We start from the raw sequence: 23,393 nt of genomic DNA on the forward strand, positions 1-23,393 counted from the left end.
TTTGACCAAAATCCCAGTCGAAAATTTTCTCCATAAAAGGGGAAGACCGGTTTCCACAGAGCTGGTTTTGCATATTCACCTTTCCCGTGTGCGACTTGATGTGTTTTATAAACAGTCTCTAAAATATTGTAGGCTACGTAAGATCATAAATGGAGCTAGAAGGAAGGTAGAATTCAATCTAAAAAAAAAAAGCATTAATGAAAAGAGCCCAATTTCACAAAGGCTGATAAAAGCGGAGCCCTCCCGGGAACTCATCACGGGAAGTGGGTGCGGGGCGCTGCGGTCAGCTCCTCGGTGGCCCTGGCTTACCATGACGACCCCTCCGGATTGCTCCGCCGTGCACATGCTCATGATGGGCGCCATGCCGATGGTGGTCCCTTGGAAATAAACCCCACTGGGAGACAAAAGAAAGGAGTTTCTTAAACTACTGTAGAATAAAGACATTTTCTAATATTTGAAATTCTGTTGGACATTCCCGCCTTCCCACAGGAGCTGCGCAAGCCTGTGTAAACGTGAGGATGGCTGCATACGCGCATGTCGACAGGTGGTTCGATCTTTAGATCCTTTCTGACTTATTTTCCAGTTGCAGCCTGGTCCCCTGATCCTTTCAGATTTTTGTTTTCAAGATTCGGACAACAACCAGTCACGACCCCTGTATTTCCGAGTTGTATTCTGCCTATTTCCTAATGGGTTGGGGGAAGCTACTCCTTTGAAACAATGTCTGCTGATGGGAGGGGCGAGAAGAGTCACAGAGAATCACCGTGAATGAAATGAAATGCATCAGGTGGCTTACTAGAGTTTCCGTTGTAGCTGAATTTTGCTTTCCTGGGTAACGCAACCATCGGGATAGAAACCCAAGCCGTTCCTCACCATTCTGCCGATGCTGCTCGCAAAAGGGAGATTGGCAGAAGCCTGATCGACCCTCGGGTCAGTGTAGAAGAAATAAGTGCCCACAAAGCCTCGGCACCCTGGGGGAAAGCTTCTGGAAGTGGACTTTGTGGCTTAGGTGCAGCTTCCTTGATATGGGGTCTTGAACAATGAGTCTAATGACATCGAGCCCCGTTGAGTGCACGTGCTGTTCATGCCAACCTCATGCATTAAAGATTAAACACTGCATTTGTTGACTCTGCTTTAAGGGAAATAAATGACTGACCCGTGTTATCTTGGCCATGTACATGCATAGATTTTACATATATTATTGGAAAAGTCAGATGTTTCAACAGTGGTCAGTTGGATAGAAGGAAGTAAGTATATATAAAACCTGATCTATGTATGTGTGTGTACATATGTGTGTATGTCTGTATCCATCCGCCCATCCCATTACACGCTTATATCCAATAGCAGGATTATGCCTTTCACATTTACATCTATCTAGGCCATTTTAACAGATACAATTATACATGTGTATAAATCACAAGGTTATATAAGAGGCTAATTTATTTCCAGATGTTTGAGTTGGACAGACTCCATTTGGGAAAAAAATCAAAACACTCTGATTCTACTTTTAGTAGTTCAGGATTAATCAATGCATAAAATATGAAGCAACCACAAATATCTAAGGCTGGGGAAAAGAGAAACCCTGTGAAAGTGGCCAAAGTAAATTATCGGGGAATGTCACCGGCCTCAGTTCGGATGCAGGCGTTTTCTACAGTAAGATCGGGGTAGGACGGCGCACTCACTCTCCATAAATGTTCCATAAATTACATCTAATTTGCTAACGGGTCTCTGATTCCAAAGCTTTTAATTCGGTGAGATGAACTACATGGAAACAAAAGAATAATGGCGTAAACTGTTTACGGATTTTAATAAACAGTTTGTCACTCTGGGAAAAATCTACTTCCTACCAATTTAGATTATGATAAGACTGTTCATCCTTTTCAATATAAAGGTGTCTGTAATATCTTACCATGGGATTATGTTACGTCATACTACGCTTTCCCTCATTTACTGCTTTGTCCACTTAATCGCTCTCAGAAATGTCCTCGTTTATTGTTGTCTTCTCCCAGGAGACAGGAGACCCTGGGAGCTGGGAGGAGGAGCAAAGATTTTCTTTTTCTAAATATCTGACAATCATCACCCTCATGCGCTGTCTTCAGATCTTGCATAAACATTTTTCACTAATAATGAAAGAAAATGAGCTTTCAAAAATAGCCTACTCTAGACAACTGTAATCAAGGGTAAGACAAGAAAATGTTGCGTAAGGGAAAATGCTCAGGTGACAGAGAAGGACATAAGTCATCAGCTAATAGGTTTCCCAGGGAGTCCAGGGGAGGCTTTCGCAACAGACCGGTCGGCATGGCCTCTGCCCCTCTGATGAGGGCTGAGAAACCCCTCCTACAAGTCAGCGTGCTGGAGAAAGGCGCAGCTCCAGGGACCTTGGCCGTGGAGCTAAGAGGGGAGTGGGTGTGCCGAGGTCACTGCTCCTTCAAGCGAAGGAGAGACAGCGAACGCCTACCTGATGAGCTGTGCGTTGTCGTGGGGTTTGCGAGGTAGAAGCTTCATCTTTCTCCAGTCCAGAAACTCATGGAGGGTTGCGAATGGGTCTTGACTTACGGAGCATTTGTCGATGTCATTCCACACCTCCACGCCGACCAATACTATGCGAATGTTCAGTGGTCTGTAAAACTGATGAAACAGGCATCCTCTGGGGATCACGTTAATGAGAATTTAAAATGCAGAGTAGGACAGATTTGCAAAACATCGCCTTGTCCTCATATTCCCGCGGTGTTAGAATTTGAGAGCTAATTGTGGTGCCTGATGCAAAATGATGTGTTCATTGAGTTCTCGAATGTTGTTGACCAATTGGATGCTAAAGTTTTTAGCCTTTCTGATGTCTGTCCCTATTTGTACGGAAGCACACATTTCAAATGATTCATTGGTGACTTAAAATGTGCATATAGATGTGTATCATAGCTCAAGTAGTTAAATTATAGCGAAAGCCTGCCAGTTAATATCTACTACAAGAAAAACAATGAGTGAGTTAGGATCTTCACTCTGCCAAGGACAGCGATTTGTTCATTTTAAGCCAAATGTTCTACCTATGAATTACTGCAAATAAATCTGTATTAATTTTTCAGCAAAGACTCAGACTAGGCTGATACGATCATGTTTTGTCACCTATAATCAATCTAGAAGGTTTTAATTAAACGAACGAATCAATAGCTTTCAGACTAATAAAGGCATAAACAGAATCCTTCTTTAGAAACTTTAATAACGATTTTTCTCCTCCAAGCCAGAAGCTGGCTCACCAACGGTGTCACGGGAAAGATCTATCATAAGAAGTTCCTTTTTTACAGGACCGCGAAACGAAGCCTCAGGTACTCTGCTCAGAGCAAGTCTTCTCATCATCTTCTTGCCCCCCGTCTTTACGTATTCGTGACTTCATCTACAGCCCTTTCTCCGTACACAGATCGTCCTGGGTCAAAAGTATGGAGGGCGGCTCTTCCAGTGGGGTGGAGGGGAGGTTTTGTCCCAGACGAGCTCATTGGGGCAGGATGAGTGATCGGGATAGAGGTAACAACTACCCATTGTCCCCAACTACCTTGCTGCCCTCATTCGCATCACATAGACAGGGAGGTGGCTGTGTGCTCAGGGCCTGAGGGGTGAGGGCATGGGATCACCTGGCTGGCTCTAAAACCTTTCAATGCCCGTGACGTGTGAGGCAGGGCACAATGAGAGAGTCCTTCATCTTCGGGTACTCCAGGGAGCCAAGGAGAACGATGTGGCTGGTGACAGCAGCCCAAGTCAAACTGCAGATGTGAGCAGGTCGTGTTCCTCATGGCTGGAAGCATCTGGGCCAAGGGGTCGTGAAAATCACAGGAGCCCTCCATTGGAGAGCTAAGCCCCGTTCGAACGCGGCGAGCTAAGTGCAGTAAACTCCGCAGGGCTGAGCATCTCACCCTGGATTCTGAGACCCGGAAGGCAGGCTCATCCTCCCGCTTGCTCATCTCTCCATAGTCTGCTGAGTAATAAGTTAGCAGAAGAATATGACTGAGACACAAACTGCATCACAGAATAGAAACTGATGGCAGCATTACGACTTGGTCCAAGCGGATAACAATTACGGGCATTATATTAATAAGTTAATGAGATAATTGTATGATATAAATGCTGCCCAACAGCTTCTTTTTACTCAAGAAGCGCTTGGCCTGTAGTATCCACTTGGAAGCTCCCAGCCGAAGAGGCAAAATGGAGTTTCCGGACCCCTCTGGACCTCTGAACACATACGTCTGGCTGCTGTCCTCTGATGGAGAGATTCAACAGCCAGCTGTGTTATCTACAGAGGTAACAGTGATTGGAAGGCAGAGTCGCAGAGACCGAGTGCCGATATGCACATCGGCTTGCTAAGCGACCTTCAGGGTCAGACAACTTGTGCGGGCTTCAGGACTGTCATCTGCAAAGGGGACATCGTTTGCCTCGACCAGTGTTGGACAGAAGTAGTGAGGTCGATGAAGGACGAACTGTCGTCGATTCTCAGAGCCAACCTGGTGCTTATGAATCATGGGGCTTTCCATAATGACGATGTCAATTAGCCCTCTGGAATCACATCCTTCGCACAGGCTTCGTACACGGATGTACACGGCATCCAGTCCCCCTGCTCCCAGGTCCGTGCGGCTGATGAACTGTCACACGTGCTGAACTCGGATTACGCCGTCACACACGACCCCTCTCCTGCCGGCTGCGAATGTCCTTCCCAGGGCTGCTGACGGCTTCCTGGTGGTTCTTCCCATTAACGAAATCCACAGCTAACCCTTAATGAGCACTGACTATGTCCTAGGCACAGGGCTAAGTGCTTTCCATGCCAAAGCCCTCTCGGTGCCCACGAAAGCTCTGTGAGTTAAGCACTATTATTAGTCCCATTTTATAGTCAAGGATGTTGAGACATGGTGGGACTAGGTAACCACTCGAGACATGCCTAGCGTGGCTGGGGTCGGAACGCCGGCAGGCTGGTCCTGCTGCCAACAATTTAAACCACTAACATAGCCGCCCTTGTTCAAGAGCTCAGACTCTCTTCCCAGATGACCCCCTGTGACCCCAGCCCCAGAGAGAAGCTCAACTGGAGCTTGGCAGCTGCCTGGCTGACCTATGACCCCAGAATGTGTGTGGACATGGTCCGAGACCAGCTGAATTGATTCACCCATTAATTCAGCAGCAACAAATGTTTGCTTGGCTCTCGCTGTGTGCTCGGCTTGGCACTGGCACAAACAGCGAGGATTAAGACGCCCTTGCACTTGGCTCCCAAATGCTCAGAGGTCAGCAGGAAGATCAAGGCGTGGAACTCTTAGCCATTACTGCGATGATCTCCAGTAGCGTGAACTCCAGTAGTGGACCAACTGGAAGTTCAGAGGATGCTGTGCTCGAGGGCTCAAGAAAAGCTTTCTGGGAGATTTGGATCTGGAAAAAAAAAAATGGGTCGAACCAAAGGGCAGTCTCCTGGGGTCTGACACAGGAACTTTCATCCTTCAGGCAACTCACTTGCGAGAGGAGGGAAGGCTCACGCGAGCGGGAAAAGACCCGAAGACATGAAATGCATGGAAGATGAGTCCTATCAGAAGTAGGTCACAGAGGTTCGGCCCGAAAGAACTTGCAGCTGGTGCTACCTTCTTAATGAGTAAGAAGTAGGAAGACGGGAGGTGAAAGGTTAAAGAGGCAACGCCCCAGCAACCACATGGTTCGCGGCAGACCCCGCTGCTCGCACCCTGCAGCTTCATTAGGACCTGGGGGGATTCTGTAGTGCCTGTGCGAAGGGTTCGCCCACAGGCATAAGGATCAGGGGTGCTTTCTGTGTTACTTACAGGGAACATTTCATGAACGTTTGAGAATGTCACCTTTGTCACACTAAATCACTTCTCGGTCTTCCGGTCTGGGATGTCTTTCTCTCTATTTCCTTCAAGCCAGTGCAGCCAGCTAAACCATTATTAATTTAGAACGGCCAAGAAGAGCCAAGATTTTTGCAAATGAGGAAGTTGTCGGGTTTTTTTTTTTTTCTTGACCGATATACTTGTAGAGTATTGCAAAACTGAAATTTTGCAACCTGTCGAGTGAGGACCCGGGGCTCATCTGTTAGTAGATGTGGACGCACAGAGCATCCGAAGGCGCCTGGATCTCCGGGTCGGCTGTGGGCAGATGGAACATGGGCTCAGCAATTCGGCTCTCTCTCCACCAGAAGCACAAGAACCTCCAGTCCGGCATACTCTGTCGAGCCCGTCATAGCTCTGCTGAGGGGCAGTGCTCTTCGTCTACCAGTGCAAGTTATTAACCAACTCCCAGTTGCTCAGTTTCGGGTTTGCAGACTGAAGCAAGACATAATATAGAATAAAATGTAAAGAAATACAAACACGGAGAACCAAGCACATCGCTTTAAAATGGATTTCGGCAGCTACCAGCCTTGGTTTAATATCGTTCGTGGTTTCTTATTTCTCAGGTCTAACAAGACTACGTCTGATGCGTTCTGAATTCTCAGTGCACAGTGCTTGGTGCTGCCCACAGGCCTCGTAGAAGAGAGTTGAATTTCTGGAAGGTTCTTTGCCTTCCTTTTTTTTGGGAAAACTTTGAAAACGCGATTCGCGTGTAGTAGGATTATTTGGAAACACAGCCACGACGGGGCGTCCTCAGACCGCTGTGCGTGAAATGTGAGCTTTCCAGAGGGTCCTGGCTGCGAAGGGCTCAGCGGCGAGCTGGGCTCTCTTTCCTCTCACCCGTCTTCACGGGCAGGAGACAGGCGACTGCTGAGAATGAGGTCGTGGCTGCATTAGGGCGCTATGGCCAGCCGCGCTGCAGGTGAGGGCCACCTGGGGAGATCCTGATGTCCGGGCTGAGAATATCAGCGCCAAACAGCCCGCTGCTCTCCCTGCTGCAGGGTGTGTTTGTAAAGGGAAGGCAGTGTAGACGGTTTCGCCGTCTCCTTGCAAACAGGTAGTGTAAAGAATGTTGTTGAACAAATAGCCCTGGAGTTGGACCAGACCCCAGGGTCTCTTCCAGCTCTGACGTCACCTTTGTCACCTCCCGGTTCCTGGTGAGGGATTTCCCACCAGCCGATTGCGCCAGAAGTCAACTTCAATGTCCCAGAACTGTGGAGCCCGCGTGTCCCTTATAAGTGAGAGCTGGCCCTCAGGGCAGGGCTGGCACGGGACCGGGCTGATGGCTTTGCAGGGGGCAGTGGGCCCAGCCCAGGGAGACCTGGGAAGAGGCCTGCTTGAGAGTCCTCAAAGGGTCGGGTGCGGCGTGTCAGCGTTCTGGATGTAACTGGGAGTCCGAGAAGCCCTCTGACTGGGATTCTGCCTGGCCGGCGGACAGTCCGGGGGAGACGTTTCCCACGGCCGCCGTGGGCTGGCCAGCGTGGGTCGGCCAGCGTGGGTGGGCACTTCCCGCGGCTGCTCCAGGCCCTGGGAATTCAGAGCCGGGAACATCCGCGTCCCAGCCCAGGACCAGAGGCAGAGCCCGGTCTCTGTGCTCCGTCCGGCGAGGTGTGCCTCCCCCGCCCCACCTCACCTTTGGGCATTTACGTGATCTGAGTGATTTAATTACCTGAGAAAGAACTTACCTTGTCAACGTGATTGGCGATCTCTATTAATCGCTGCTTAACTTTTTCCAGATCTTTTCCTTGCCTCTGAAACTTAATAATTTTAAATGTCAGCATGAATAACAGTGAGAATAACAATCAGATCTCATCTTCCCAGCTCCCAGAAGTGTGGTCTTGGGCTTTGCAAACCCCCTGGGACCCTCCCTGGTTTACAGTGAAATGAACTCCCATCCTGCCCGGTAATTTCCCCATCCGGGGACTTTCTGAAGCTCCCTGAAATTCGCCCAAGCCACGTGTTCATAAGACAGTAACTTCTGCGATTTTTCCAGCCCCATAAATAACGGAGGCAGTGACATGTTTTGGCAAGGAGAAAACAGACAACTAGAAGGCGGTCCAAAGCCATTTTTCATATCATCAACTCGATTTTAACTTCCTCAGAAATTTCCTTTATATTTGTTTTAAAAAATTAAAGAGTAGAAGTCATAGATGCTCGGGGCAACAAGTCAAACAGCACAGCGGAGGATGGATAAGAAGTTGACGAGTTCCCTGTTCTCCCCTCTGATCTGACCTTCCACATGGGGACAGTTTTCTGAGACACTGTCAAGCCCGTTTCTTTCCCATGTGTTGAGTCTGTGAGGAAATGGCACCTAATTCGTAATATGTAGAAGAGGCAAGAAATGAGTACGGAGGAGATAATCTCAAAACTGCTAACTAAAAATTAATTAAAAGAAAAAACTTAGTATAACATCGAGCCCTGCTTCAGCAGGCAGAGTTTTCCTGCTGTGTCTCCACAGCTTTCACTCATTCACTCAGTTTGGTTGAGGACATATCCGACATTTTTTGAACTAAACGTTTTCCAAAGACGTTTCAGAAGGCATTCTAAATCAATCTGCTGTTGCCCTGTCTCCCGCCCCAGAAATTCTCACTGCGGGGAGAACATAGCTACAGAGCTGTTCTGTTGTTTTCTGCAGTGCTTGCCCATGATTCCGTAATACCAGATACATTTTTAATATCTTATACTTTATGATACCGGAAACTCACTTTTCTCATGGGTTGTTTACGATGCTTTTAAGGGCTCATCGAAAATGAGGTAAAGCAAGTAATAACTTGCTAACTATTTTCTTTTTCTATTTTTTTTTTAACCAAATGTATCGAGAAACTTCAAAAAGCTCTTACCTCTCGGTTGTCTGCCACGATAACCAGCTCTACGTACTTAGTCATCTTGAGGGTCTCTCTCTTATGCTATCAAAAAGAAACACGGATTTAATTCCCCTGTATGCTTCCTGGGCCTCCCAGGATACTGTCACCGTCTCGGGACCTAAGCTCTCTAGCCCAGGGCAGCTCTAGCTTCACCATCGCCGGCCCCACAGTCCCTTTCACCTCCCAGCTCACTTCCAACCTCAGTGACCCCGTAGAACCTTCTCCCCACAAGTGACCAGTTTGCATTTCCATTCGGGAGATCCCTGTGAAGGACCGGAACCCCCTCACTGGACCGCTGACCGTAGGGTCAGAATGAGCTGGAGCAGAAACACGTGCATCAACGGGCAAACCCGAGCTCTCTCTGGAGGAGGAGCCAGTCAGTGGACGTTCATTTTGGGCCGTATGTAGCACATCTGAAGATCACTACAGAAAATGTTGGCAGTCAGTGTCCCATGTCCCCTTTGCCTTCTCCGGTCCAGTTTTGTGATTTGAGAAAAGTGGAGGAAACTCTAATTTGAGCAGGTACCACATAATCCTTCTGGGGGAAACGCCGCCAGCGAGCTTATTTCTAACGGCTGATGGTTTAAAAATCTAGTTGGGAGCAATGGAAGATGCGTGGTCTGGAGGGCAGGGAACAGCCAGGCCGGTAAACAGGGAACAACAGCCATGTGAGAAAGGTGCCAGGAGAAAAACGAGAAAAGATCAACAACAACGACAGAGAACGGAAAGAAACAGCGTCAAGAAAAAGAAAAGACAAAAATACGCCACTGGAGAAAAGGGATTTGGTAAGAGCGAAAGACTTGAGAAGCGTGTGGAAACCCTGTCTCAAGGGCTGGGGGATGGAGCAGACCCAGACTCTAAAAGCATGAACTGCCTCTCACATAAAGGCGGCCTCGGAAGGGGGTTACGTTTTAATCAAGTTTCCTCGACAAACATTTGCACTCTTCCATGAATTACTGGGAGAATCCCAAAGGCCTTTTTTTTTTTTAAGGAAAAAAGGAGCAATTCATGGAGGGTGGTCTCAAAAAGCAAACATTCAAAAACAAGAAAACAAAGCCTTCTGTTTCTGCAATAAAATGCAGTTGGAGGAAATGGGGGTTGAGCTGGTCATGGTCCTTACGGCTGATGCTGCTGGTTTACGAGTGAACTTATCACACACACTGCTTAACGTTCAAAACTTGTATGTTCTAACCACGCTTTCGGACAAGAACAGAAACGACCAAGGCATGCTTGGAATCAGCTTTCTCGTCACATAATCCTGAGGGAAACATCTTTTATAAAACAAATCCCATCAGTCCGGAATCTTCCAAACAGATTTTTACAAGAAAAATGTTTTTATCATAGCGGCGTTCCCCCTCACTGCCCAGCCGTGCTGATTCATGAATTTAGGTAACCCCAAAGAAATCTGGAAGCCTCATGCAGGAAGAAAAAAATAAAGCACCGCGAAAGATATAATTTCTCATACTTTTAGAACGTTATGAGGAAAAAATGTCAAGCTTTGTAATTGTCGGTCGTAGATGTGTTTTATGGTGATAACTATGTACTAATAAAGGAAAAAAGATTAGCCCTAGGGGTATCCACTGGGGTACACAAAATGAGACACCTTCTCAAGGCGTGAGGACCTGGCCCCTTTTCCTTACTGAGGTGTGAAAGAAGCAGAAATTTCTATCCGCCCCCCAAGCCCCTGATCAACCATTAACAGAGTCAGCTAATTATACGGAAGAAAATACGGCTCTGTAAATGAAAAAATAAATTCATCTCCCATCGCAAAACTCAAGGAAAGGGCCCTGGTTGTTCAGACGTTTACACCTTCGAGACTGCGAAGCGGCAAAAATCAACAGCCAGGGACTATTTCCAAGTGGCCTTGGATCATCGTTCAGAAAACACACAATTCCAGATAATGAAAACAAACACGTGAGCACCATTTTCCTGTCTCTGCAGTTTTCAGAGAAGCCCAAATTTTCTCACGAATTCAGAGAATTGCAAGCTCAGAGAGAAGCTAACCACATCATCATAGAGAGCCACGGGGGGGTGGCCGGCTCGGGGTCACGAAGGTTCGTTTTCCCATCAGCTGCACACACCGAGGCTTAAATCGCCTCCACATGATTGCGACCTATTTGGGCTGTCCAATTCAAAAAGAATCATATTTAAAAGTTTTGATGTGCAGAGCAACATTCGGAACTGGCGGCTTGATTAAATGTTCATTTTTGGGGGTTCTAAACAAAAGCCCTTCCGCAAACGGGTAGGAACATAAGCCTCTGCGGAAGGCCCAGCAGTCTCTGCTGCAAGGTGCAGAGCGAGGCACCCCTTGAGTCTTTCCCAAGAGGGAATCGGTTCCCGGGCCTCTCGAAGTCATCACAGCCAAGTTCCCAGAGATAGAACGTCCCCCAAACATTGTTGCAATGAGACCTCTGGCACTGGGCGGTAACGTGACCAACTGAAGTTATAAAAGTGTTGGCATCAGGGTGACAATGAATTCTCATTGGAACTCTCTCTTCATATGGGCCAGACTATGTGTATGGGGAAGAAATCCGAGCGCCGCCCTGAGGAAGCCCCCCTTCTGAGAGATGCGTGGGAGAAGGGGTGACGATAAAGAATGAGCAGACATCAAGCATCGTCGGGGAAAAGCGCAACACAGGAAATGAACGGGGCTCTGCGGCTTGGATAGAGCGGGGGGGCGGGGGGAGGGACCGAGCTGGCTGAGACGTGAGGACGAAGAGAAGGTATGTGTGTATGTGTGGCGGGAACGGTGTTTCGGGGAGCTGGAACAGTAACGGCAGAAGTCCCGAGGTTGGCGAGAACGTGGAGGGCCGTAGTGGCAGGCGCAACGGCTACAGTCTGGTGAGCGAGAGAAGATGGGGCATGCGAGGCCGAGGCGTGCGCGGGACCCGGGGCCCTGGCAAGCGGGCGAAAGGTCATCTACGGTCTAAGAGCAGTGGGGGCTCTTGAATGTGAGATTTTGAAAGCATCACTCCGGCAGCTGAGAAGAGAATGGATTAGAGACAACGGAGGAAGCCGAGAATGCAGGTGAGAGCAGGTGACGGTTTGGGGCAGTGATGTGGAGCCAGGCAAACCGATTCCAGCTGGGTCTGGTACAACCGAACAGCAGGCGAACACGACCGATGAAACCAAGGCAGTGTTCTCACAGGTGGCACACTGAGCTAGTTCAACAAATCGCGAGTCTGGTTTATCTCCCTCCCAATAAGGAAAGATCATCATTGGCTCAAGCAAGGCGCCACACCTTGACTCTGAGGCCACTTCATGAATATTTATAAGCTGAGCCCTGCTTTCCGCTGTGAAGGGTCACCGCCACCGTCCTTCCCAATGACTTGTGTGGGGACGAAGCACACTGGTCCTATCGGTGTGGGATTGAGCCTCTGGGGCCAGGCCAAAGCACGGGCGGCAGCAGAACGAACCAGCAGAAGAGTCAAGAAGCTGGAAGCACCGGCTGAATCCGATGAACTGAATATTAATAGGGAAGTACCGAAATGAAGTCCAAATGACCAATGGCACAAGTGAGATCTGTTACTTATTAATCCCGAGTTTTAATCGATTCAAGACTCAGTAGGAATCCACAGCTGCAGGTTTTGGAGCCCAGCTCACACTGAGAGATGCTGAGCCGAGGGCCAAGGAAGCAACAGTGCCGCCGGCTGTCCCCAGCGCCTCGCTGTGAGAAGGACCACGGCAGCAGAAGAGCGTGGCGTGGTCTCCTCGAGGAGGTCCGGAGGTGAGGGTAGCTAGGTTAGAGGGGAAGGCAATGTGCCTCCTGTAATTAATGAGTTTTCAAATGCTTCTGGCCAGTTCCTAATATCCCACTATTCTTAGGCTCTACATATAATACTTATTATTATTATTATTATTATTATTATTATTACTGCCATTTCTACCGCCATTATTATGGTAGTAGAAACTCACTGGTCCTAGAAACTCAGAAGCAACAGCACAGGGCCATTTCAGAATGGCTGCAGCGAGGAGACACGCCCGTGTCACCCTGACGCCCTGTCCCCTTTGTCCTCAGCAGCCGAAGCGAACATTGCTTTCTAGACTGAGGCATCGACTTTTTATGTTAGACTCATCATTATCCCTACCGACAGAGGGGAAACACAGCCCAGATAATCCCTAAAGAAAGGATAGTTAAAAAATAATTTACATTTCCCTTTGGGACGTTAGTGATTTGCCCCAGCAGCAGACTTACAGCCGGCGCAGGGCGCTGTGGAATTGGTTTGCGTTCCTGCGTGCGTGGCCGATGGAAAGGGAAGGGGTGCGGGGTGGGACAGCTGAGTGGGGAGAGCACTCTAGGCTGGACTCAGAAGCCTGCAGAGGGGAGACCTGGCCATGGAGCTGCCTGCGGGCGCCCTTCCAGGAGCAGCTTGGGGTCCCGCTAAAATCTAACGGAAAGCCTTGTAAAAATGACAAACGATAGCTCCAGCTTAGATCATGGCCAGCGCATACCCTGCGTGCAGATTTATTCCCGCAGCTCCGTGAGGAGGAATGCAAATATCTGCAGAAAAATCTCAGCCTGCAAAACAATTTTTGCAAGACAGTTCACATTTAGTAGCGGCAGGAAAATGCCGGGGAAAAGCAAATTCAGTTGCTGCATTGCGTAAACAGAATGAGCGAGCTGCAGTCACGTTGATTTCTGGGGACGGAATAGAGGCCATTAAGGCGAGGCGGGTAAGTGGCATAGAACCTGACTCATCCCGACCGCAGGTGCTTCCCCAAACTGTCCACGACATAATGCCAGTTCCCACACATTCTACTTACTTGAAAATTATGTTTCGTATTGTTTTCATGATATAATTGCTCTTTAAGTCAAGGACGGTTTTCCCTTCCATAAAAACAATTACAACTATTTTCGGAGAGAAATATCGAGAAAGGAGTCGAGCTGCCCGAATGCCTTCTCTTTCCAATTTAAAGGTTCATTTCCACTTTGGCATGCGTTGCTAACGGAACAACATTTTTATTCAGGCTTTCCGCATTTCTCTGCAAATCAAAATGACGAAATTACCGTGCCCATCACAGTTCTAGAGAGCTGTAGGCTTTAAAGAATTAAAACATGGCTGGCAAGTATGGCCCAAGCGCACGCTGCTACATGAAATGCCAAACACATCTGAGTGTTATTTAAACTGTCAGGTTATAAATCTCGTGACGTGGATGACACGGAGTCAACGAGGGACTTGAAACACCTCGGAAACAACATGCAAACGTTGTACTCGTTTATGACTGCGAAAGTGACGGCTTCGTCGCATCTTATCCCAGGTCTGGGATCAAAGGCCAGAGGGTTCGAAGAGTAAAATAAACATGTCTTGGGACCAGGGAGGCTGGTCTTCGTGACCCCAAGTCTTACATTTGTCACTCTAAGACGGGAAGGGGAGGAAAGCGGGAGGAAACTCTCTTGAGCCTCTGGGGATGTGTCGTGGGGGGATTCGTCAAGCCCTGAGATTCAGATACAGCCTCCCCCACTGAGTGTCAGTGTCAAGGTGAGCCACAGTCCCTGACGGGGTGATCATCTCCTCCTGTGTGATGGGGAAGCAAAGAGGTTCTGAGCACCTGCCGCGGAAGATCTGGGGAGCATATTAACAAACAGAGGGAGTTAGGAAGACGTGAGCCCAACGCCAGGACGGAGAGAAAGGATGGAAAATTAAAACAAAAACTCCAGGAACCATTTAGTTAAGCGCAGGTGAGGGGAGCACTTGCTACCCACAGGTATGAAGGAAATTTTAAGAATGTACAGAAATCGTTTAGGACAACGGTTACGATTTGAATTTAGAAAAATGATTAAGAATGAGCAATGAGTATTTATGAAACGCTGAGCATTAGGCAGCATTTACGTCAGGAAATGAGTTCGGTGCAACCTTGAAGAACATGTTCCTGCTTTGTCAAGTGTACGTACAAGTGACGTCACATCTATGACGTCTCTATTTCCTATCAGCAGAGGAACAAGAAAACCAGAGGCGAAAAATCCGGAGGTTCTTGGTGATTTCCTCTCTGGTTGTGCTCATTTAAATTCCGGGCCTCCTGACAAACGTGGGGAGCGGGACCCCTGCTCTTTGCCGCGGCCTGTTGAACCCACACAGTACTGGACGCATTGTGGGGGGTCACGGTGTTGCATCGCGGGGTGTCTGCCCGGTGGGAGGGGGCTCTGCCCGGTGGGAGGGGGCTCTGCCCGGTGGGAGGGGGCTCTGTCCGGTGGGAGGGGGCTCTGCCCGGTGGGAGGGGCCTCTGCCCGGTGGGAGGGGCCTCTGCCCGGTGGGAGGGGGCTCTGCCCGGTGGGAGGGGGCTCTGCCCGGTGGGAGGGGCCTCTGTCCGGTGGGAGGGGGCTCTGCCCGGTGGGAGGGGGCTCTGCAGCCCAGTTCCAGGCTCCTCCCAGGGCCGCGGAAGGGCCGGCCCGGCGGCTGATGGGCAGGAAACACGGGCTGTCCCGGGAGGTTAGAGGGCAGGCACCGTGGCAGGGACTCCCGGGTCCCACCGCATGGGCAGACTCGGTTCACCTGTGCACAGGCACGTGGGCAGAGACGGGGAGCGCTCTGCGGATCGTAACGCGGACCCCACTGCGAAGCGGACCTGCCCCGTGAAGCCTCGCACGGTCCTTCTGCTCCGTCCCCGGAAGCTGCCCGCGAGCGGTCGTGGGCCATTCTCGTGCAGTTGATCGTGGTGGGCGCGACCCTGGGTCCAGGCCCACAGCAGGTGCTCACCGACGATGTCATCAGTGGCGACTTCATCGACCTCTGAGCTCCAGTGCACCCAGCACGGGTTAACATGTCTGGGGCTGACATTTGCGATTCAGGGATGGTGGTGTCACTGTTTGATTACACTCTGCCCGCATGACAGTCACCCCCAGATAAACTGGGTGACCTCATCCCCAGACACAACGACCAGATGGAAAAATTTCCCCAGATGTCCTAACGCCGGGTGTCCCTAGCCGCATCCCCCGGTCCCCAGAAACACGACACTGGGTTTCTCTCTTACCCTGGTCTCTCGTGTCCGGGAGGGTGACGGGAGGCTGCCGTCCACAGCGAGGCCAGAAGTGCTGGCCCGTGACCCGCATGGTCCCCAGACGCCCGTCAGGGTCTCCGCTGGGAAGAGTTTGTATCTGTTGGTGACATTTTTCAGCGGTTCTAAAACGTAGGTTTTGTTTCCAAATGTAATAAGTCCCCTGTTGAAAAAAGAAATAAGAAAAAATATACAACTTTTAAGGATAGCTTCTTGTTTGTGGCCGAGACCCAGTTCCTAACCAGAGTGAGAGGGAAAGGAGAAATATCAATTTATTCGCGTGTTCCGGCTTTCATCGGAAAGGACATGTCCGTGACGTATGTTTCCATTGATTCATTTTGCAAATCTTTTGAAAAGCAAGTCTAAGAAATTATTTTTTTTGATTCAAATACTTTTTGGTAAAAAATAGATTTTATATATATTATTTTTACTTCTCATACATTGCTAGGGAAAAGAGTTGAGAGAAAAAATGTTTAGAAAATAACTATATCTGAATTAGCACACACAATTCAGAAGAGAAATCTTTTTTTTTAAAGGAAGACTCCTACATTTGAATTATTTACCCTGATCAGCTATATTTCGCAGATATTTGAAAGGATTCTGAAATAAAGTCGAGCGTAAGCTTATGCTTTTTTTTTTGTGGGAGATGTGCTCATAAAGGCCCCAACGTAAATGCGCAAAGCATAGAAGCCCTCCTTGAAGGCTGAGGTCTGCCCCCTGGGTCGATCTTGGCTCAAGATGGCCCGTTCTTCATAGGAGTTCAGAGCACCTTCGGGAGACGTCTCAGCCCTGAGGTTGAGAAGGTGGCCTTTGGAATCCGGCAGCCTGGATAAAGTTCCAGCTCTGCCACTTACTAGCGGTGTGACCTTGACCTCTATAGCCTTGGTTTCTTCATCTGGGAAATGGGACAATCACACGTACTTCTCAGGGCTGCTGTGTCATCCAGTTAAAACTTTTAGCCTAGTGGAGGCCGAAGTCAGTGTTTAAATGGCAATAACCCTCTTTGTTATTGATGAGGGCAGATCCATGGATCAAGCTTCTGTCATGTTATTCCAAAGACTGACAATTTAAGGAAGGGCCTATGCTATACATTAACACATCTGCCACAGGCTAACCGTGGCTCCCTGATGTTAAATTCAGCATTAATAAGACAAATATACTTCCGGGAATGATGAGAACTAAACCAAACCCTTGAGCTCCCATTTAGATCTGGGAATGAAAGTATAAATTCTTCTAAAACTTGGACAAATTTGCTAAACATTCTAACCCGCAGAGACGGAAGGTGGTGTTAGGCCGTGGACCTCAATGTATGTCTGACCTTCTGGAGCAGGACAGAGCTGAGGCCAGGTCCCACTCCCTGGAAGTGACCGATGGCAGCTTCCTTCCGGTGACAGGGAACATCGGCCTGTCTGATGGTCTTTGTTTCTCTCTTTTCCAAAGTGGGACAGTAAAGTACCTTAACTTAAAAGGCTCTTTCTGATGTTGAAGAAAGGATTTTCTTTGGAGAAATGGCAATTTGAGTAATAGGAAACTGGCTACTCCAAGGCTGCCCACACATCTGGCAGCTTCCATTATGTAGCAACGTGACCACGATCTTTCCACTACAGAAATGCATAAAACTTCACACAAAATTTATACATATTTTATTTATATCTGTTGGTTGCATAAAATTTCATGCAAAATTTATATATTTATTTATACCTGTTGGTTACATTTTTCCTTGTAAACTCATCTGATTGTATACAGACAGTTTATTTTATTTTTCAATTACAGTCGACATTCAATATTAGTTTCAGGTGTACAGCATGATGGTTAGACACTTGTATAATTTATGAAGTAATCCCCCTGATACATCTAGTACCCACCTGGCACTACAGTTATTACAATATTATTGACTATATTCCCTATGCTGTACTTTACATCCCTGTGACTGTTTTGTAACTGCCAATTTGTACTTCTCAAGCTTTTCACCTTTTTTTTACCCAGCCCCCCAACTCCCCTCCCATCTGGCAACCATCAGTTTGTTCTCTGTATCTATGAGTCTGTTTCTGTTTGCTTTGTTTGTTTATTCTGTTCTTCAGATTCTACACATAAGTGAGATCATACAGCATTTGTCTTTCGCTGACTGACTTATTTCAGACAGCGTAATGCCCTCCAAGTCCATCCCTGTTGTTGCAGATGGTGACCTTTCATTCTTTTTTACGGCTGAGTCATATTCCACGCATCTATGTACCACATCTTCTTTATCTATTCATCTATCGATGGGCACTTAGGTTGCTTCTGTATCTTGGTTATTGTCAGTAACGGTACAGTGAACACAGGGGTGCAGATATCTTTTTGAATTAGTGTTTTGGATTTCTTTGGATAAATACCCAGAAGTGGATAAATACCCAGAAGTGGGTCATAAGGTAGTTCTATTTTTAATTCTTTGAGGAACCTCCAAATTGTTTTCCGTATGGCTGCACCAATTTACAATCCAACAACAGTGCACAAATTTTCCTTTTCTCCACATCCTCACCAGCACTTGTTTGCTGATTTATCGATGACAGCCATCTGACAGGTGTGAGGTGATAGCTCACTGTGGTTTTAATTTGTGTTTCTCTGATGCTTAGTGATGTTGAGCATCTTTTCACATGCTTATTGGCCATCTGTATATCCTCTTTGGAGAAATGGTAAACAGATACTTTTAATTCAGTGACTCTTAAACTTCTTTGAGCTATGAACCTTTTTATACACTCCTCAGAATAATTCACATACGCATATACCCATAATATTTTGCAGAGGGTCAGCAGACTCGGGACTGTGGCTGACGTGCATCGCTCCAGGTTTAGGGCTTTGATTTTAATACTTAGTTTATATTGCGTCAACCCATAGGTCTGAGTACACACGAACCCTTAAACAGTTTAAAAAGCTGGGTGCTCCACGAGTGTCTTTCAGACAAGCTGAGCTCGTTTCCAAAGGAGCAACCTGGAAGGTGTTCCCGCGTCATGCATTATTGCTCGTTTACTTCAGCCGCTCACTCATCCTCTGCTTATTGATGGCCCACTTGTGAGTGACTATTTACTTATTCTTAAATTTTAATAAAATGACAGTATTTCCATACTCAAATGGTATGGAAGAAAGTGGTTCGAGGTACTTAAATATTTCTTTTGAACACAGCTGGTGCATACATACACGCCAATCAATTCATCGTTATTCACCCAGTTTACTCCATCAGTCCTGTTTCGTGAAGCATTATAGGCAGTGGAGGAAACAGGTTATGCCCAGGACACATCCTAACCGAGAGGATGACACCAAGAGACATGGGACCATCAGAAACCACTGGAGAGCTGAGCCGGGTGTTACCAACACACATAACACTTAAGTGTCGAGAGATGGGGGTCCAATATGGTCCGGCTATTTTCAAACCCCACAGATTGATTAAAAATTATGATCTATAGCTCTTCTCTTGTGTTCTCTGCCTCCCTACACCCCCAACTAATGGCCCCGTGTACCTCCAAGCAGGTCATACAGACGTGATTTTGGTTATCCGCTCTGTGGGTGGGGGGGGGTCTCTGAGTCTGAAATAAAGTCGAGCGTAAGCTTATGCTTTTTTTTTGTGGGAGATGTGCTCATAAAGGCCCCAACGTAAATGCACAAAGCATAGAAGCCCTCCTTGAAGGCTGAGGTCTATCCCCTGGGTCCATCTTGGCTCAAGATGGCCCGTTCTTCATAGGAGTTCAGAGCACCTTTGGGAGACGTCTCAGCCCTGAGGTTGAGAAGGTGGCCTTTGGAATCTGGCAGCCTGGATAAAGTTCCAGCTCTGCCACTTACTAGCGGTGTGACCTTGACCTCTATAGCCTTGGTTTCTTCATCTGGGAAATGGGACAATCACACGTACTTCTCAGGGCTGCTGTGTCATCCAGTTAAAACTTTTAGCCTAGTGGAGGCCGAAGTCAGTGTTTAAATGGCAATAACCCTCTTTGTTATTGATGAGGGCAGATCCATGGATCAAGCTTCTGTCATGTTATTCCAAAGACTGACAATTTCAGGAAGGGCCTATGCTATACATTAACACATCTGCCGCAGGCTAACCGTGGCTCCCTGATGTTAAATTCAGCATTAATAAGACAAATATACTTCCGGGAATGATGAGAACTAAACCAAACCCTTGAGCTCCCATTTAGATCTGGGAATGAAAGTATAAATTCTTCTAAAACTTGGACAAATTTGCTAAACATTCTAACCCGCAGAGACGGAAGGTGGTGTTAGGCCGTGGACCTCAATGTATGTCTGACCTTCTGGAGCAGGACAGAGCTGAGGCCAGGTCCCACTCCCTGGAAGTGACCGATGGCAGCTTCCTTCCGGTGACAGGGAACATCGGCCTGTCTGATGGTCTTTGTTTCTCTCTTTTCCAAAGTGGGACAGTAAAGTACCTTAACTTAAAAGGCTCTTTCTGATGTTGAAGAAAGGATTTTCTTTGGAGAAATGGCAATTTGAGTAATAGGAAACTGGCTACTCCAAGGCTGCCCACACATCTGGCAGCTTCCATTATGTAGCAACGTGACCACGATCTTTCCACTACAGAAATGCATAAAACTTCACACAAAATTTATACATATTTTATTTATATCTGTTGGTTGCATAAAATTTCATGCAAAATTTATATATTTATTTATACCTGTTGGTTACATTTTTCCTTGTAAACTCATCTGATTGTATACAGACAGTTTATTTTATTTTTCAATTACAGTCGACATTCAATATTAGTTTCAGGTGTACAGCATGATGGTTAGACACTTGTATAATTTATGAAGTAATCCCCCTGATACATCTAGTACCCACCTGGCACTACAGTTATTACAATATTATTGACTATATTCCCTATGCTGTACTTTACATCCCTGTGACTGTTTTGTAACTGCCAATTTGTACTTCTCAAGCTTTTCACCTTTTTTTTACCCAGCCCCCCAACTCCCCTCCCATCTGGCAACCATCAGTTTGTTCTCTGTATCTATGAGTCTGTTTCTGTTTGCTTTGTTTGTTTATTCTGTTCTTCAGATTCTACACATAAGTGAGATCATACAGCATTTGTCTTTCGCTGACTGACTTATTTCAGACAGCGTAATGCCCTCCAAGTCCATCCCTGTTGTTGCAGATGGTGACCTTTCATTCTTTTTTACGGCTGAGTCATATTCCACGCATCTATGTACCACATCTTCTTTATCTATTCATCTATCGATGGGCACTTAGGTTGCTTCTGTATCTTGGTTATTGTCAGTAACGGTACAGTGAACACAGGGGTGCAGATATCTTTTTGAATTAGTGTTTTGGATTTCTTTGGATAAATACCCAGAAGTGGATAAATACCCAGAAGTGGGTCATAAGGTAGTTCTATTTTTAATTCTTTGAGGAACCTCCAAATTGTTTTCCGTATGGCTGCACCAATTTACAATCCAACAACAGTGCACAAATTTTCCTTTTCTCCACATCCTCACCAGCACTTGTTTGCTGATTTATCGATGACAGCCATCTGACAGGTCTGAGGTGATAGCTCACTGTGGTTTTAATTTGTGTTTCTCTGATGCTTAGTGATGTTGAGCATCTTTTCACATGCTTATTGGCCATCTGTATATCCTCTTTGGAGAAATGGTAAACAGATACTTTTAATTCAGTGACTCTTAAACTTCTTTGAGCTATGAACCTTTTTATACACTCCTCAGAATAATTCACATACGCATATACCCATAATATTTTGCAGAGGGTCAGCAGACTCGGGACTGTGGCTGACGTGCATCGCTCCAGGTTTAGGGCTTTGATTTTAATACTTAGTTTATATTGCGTCAACCCATAGGTCTGAGTACACACGAACCCTTAAACAGTTTAAAAAGCTGGGTGCTCCACGAGTGTCTTTCAGACAAGCTGAGCTCGTTTCCAAAGGAGCAACCTGGAAGGTGTTCCCGCGTCATGCATTATTGCTCGTTTACTTCAGCCACTCACTCATCCTCTGCTTATTGATGGCCCACGTGTGAGTGACTATTTACTTATTCTTAAATTTTAATAAAATGACAGTATTTCCATACTCAAATGGTATGGAAGAAAGTGGTTCGAGGTACTTAAATATTTCTTTTGAACACAGCTGGTGCATACATACACGCCAATCAATTCATCGTTATTCACCCAGTTTACTCCATCAGTCCTGTTTCGTGAAGCATTATAGGCAGTGGAGGAAACAGGTTATGCCCAGGACACATCCTAACCGAGAGGATGACACCAAGAGACATGGGACCATCAGAAACCACTGGAGAGCTGAGCCAGGTGTTACCAACACACATAACACTTAAGTGTCGAGAGATAGGGGGCCAATATGGTCCGGCTATTTTCAAACCCCACAGATTGATTAAAAATTATGATCTATAGCTCTTCTCTTGTGTTCTCTGCCTCCCTACACCCCCAACTAATGGCCCCGTGTACCTCCAAGCAGGTCATACAGACGTGATTTTGGTCATCCGCTCTGTGGGTGGGGGGGGGTCTCTTTCTTTGAAAAGTTTCTTATGAAATAAAACAGATTTCTAGTTTAGAATGGCTAAAAGGGGATTTTGTAAAAATTAAAGTCGATTTTAAAAAGCCTAAATCAAGAAAGAACTTTAAAAACATAGGCCAGAGGAAATCAGAAGATGAACATGAAAACAGATCTGCTAGAAAATCAGCTTTCCTGCCCTGAAAAGAAAACGGCACCAATATTTCATTTGGTATAACGACATTTTCTATTTTGCATTGGATTTAAACAAGCTGACACTTACAGTAAAACATGTCACTAAGTTCTAATCATGAGAAGCAAGTTACTGAAAAAGTTGTTCCACTTGATGGAAAGTTTCTAGAAATGGTTACTTAGTCATAAAAATGTTCTCATATCTCCTTTTATCTTTTAAGTCATCCAAAGGCCAGATGTTGAGAAAGCGGGGTGAAGTCTTTCCTTTAGCTCTGAATAACTGGCAGCCTACAATACGGCATAATTAAATAATTGCATTGGACCGTCTTGGCTATAATTAATCATTTAGCTCTAGAGATTGCTGCAAACCTCAGCAGACACAAAATTCAAGGACCTGGGGTTTCAGAGTTGTAAAATTTTGATGTTCTCACAGCCCTTACTGGCCCCAAGCTAGATAAGCGAATGTGATTTAAGTCGAATGTCAAAGATACTTAGTTGTAAACTTGGAGTTGGAAGTATCTCAGAGTATGGAATGTAAGTCCGGCAGACTTGGAAAGTGGGGTTCTTTCCCCGTTGGTAGAGTAGGAGGAGAAAGGTTAGAAGACAGTTTGGGACAGTGTGTGGGAAAGATGAAGACTGTGGGTGCCTTCCCTGGGGAGAGGATGGACCGGCCAGCGTGGGAAGGGGCGAGGCCAAGTTCTGGGGCAGTGAGTCGGACATGGTGACAGAGGAAGAAGAGAAAGGGTGGCTAGGGGTGATGAGGGCCACCTCTTTGGGCGTTCTGCCTAGGATCCAGGCTCTGGGCTCTGCCCGCTACGTTTATTATCCAATGGATCCCCACATAGCTGCAGCTCTGGTCATTGTCCCCACCATCAAGGGCACGCAGGTGGCACGAGGCAAAGCTGGCACCCGCTCTGTGCCTTGTGTCCAAGGCTTGGGCTTTCACCCCTCTGCTCTCCTGCCTCCTTCCGGCACTGCTTTGAGGGG

At 47.0% G+C, this 23,393-nt stretch overlaps 1 protein-coding gene across 1 annotated transcript in view; it reads right to left on the reverse strand.

Moving 5' to 3' along the window:
• Positions 1-23,393, reverse strand: part of ADAM12 (ADAM metallopeptidase domain 12) — a 298,271-nt gene that overhangs the window by 77,758 nt on the left and 197,120 nt on the right. The window contains exons 7-11 of the mRNA XM_023533770.1: positions 15,692-15,878; positions 8,699-8,764; positions 7,544-7,615; positions 2,456-2,625; positions 310-394 (exon numbers count right to left, since the gene is read on the reverse strand). Of these exons, the coding sequence (XP_023389538.1) occupies positions 310-394; positions 2,456-2,625; positions 7,544-7,615; positions 8,699-8,764; positions 15,692-15,878 (580 nt within the window). The remainder of the gene's footprint in view (positions 1-309; positions 395-2,455; positions 2,626-7,543; positions 7,616-8,698; positions 8,765-15,691; positions 15,879-23,393) is intronic.

The sequence above is a fragment of the Pteropus vampyrus genome, unplaced genomic scaffold (assembly GCF_000151845.1).
Source record: "Pteropus vampyrus isolate Shadow unplaced genomic scaffold, Pvam_2.0 Scaffold111, whole genome shotgun sequence".
NCBI lineage: Eukaryota > Metazoa > Chordata > Mammalia > Chiroptera > Pteropodidae > Pteropus > Pteropus vampyrus.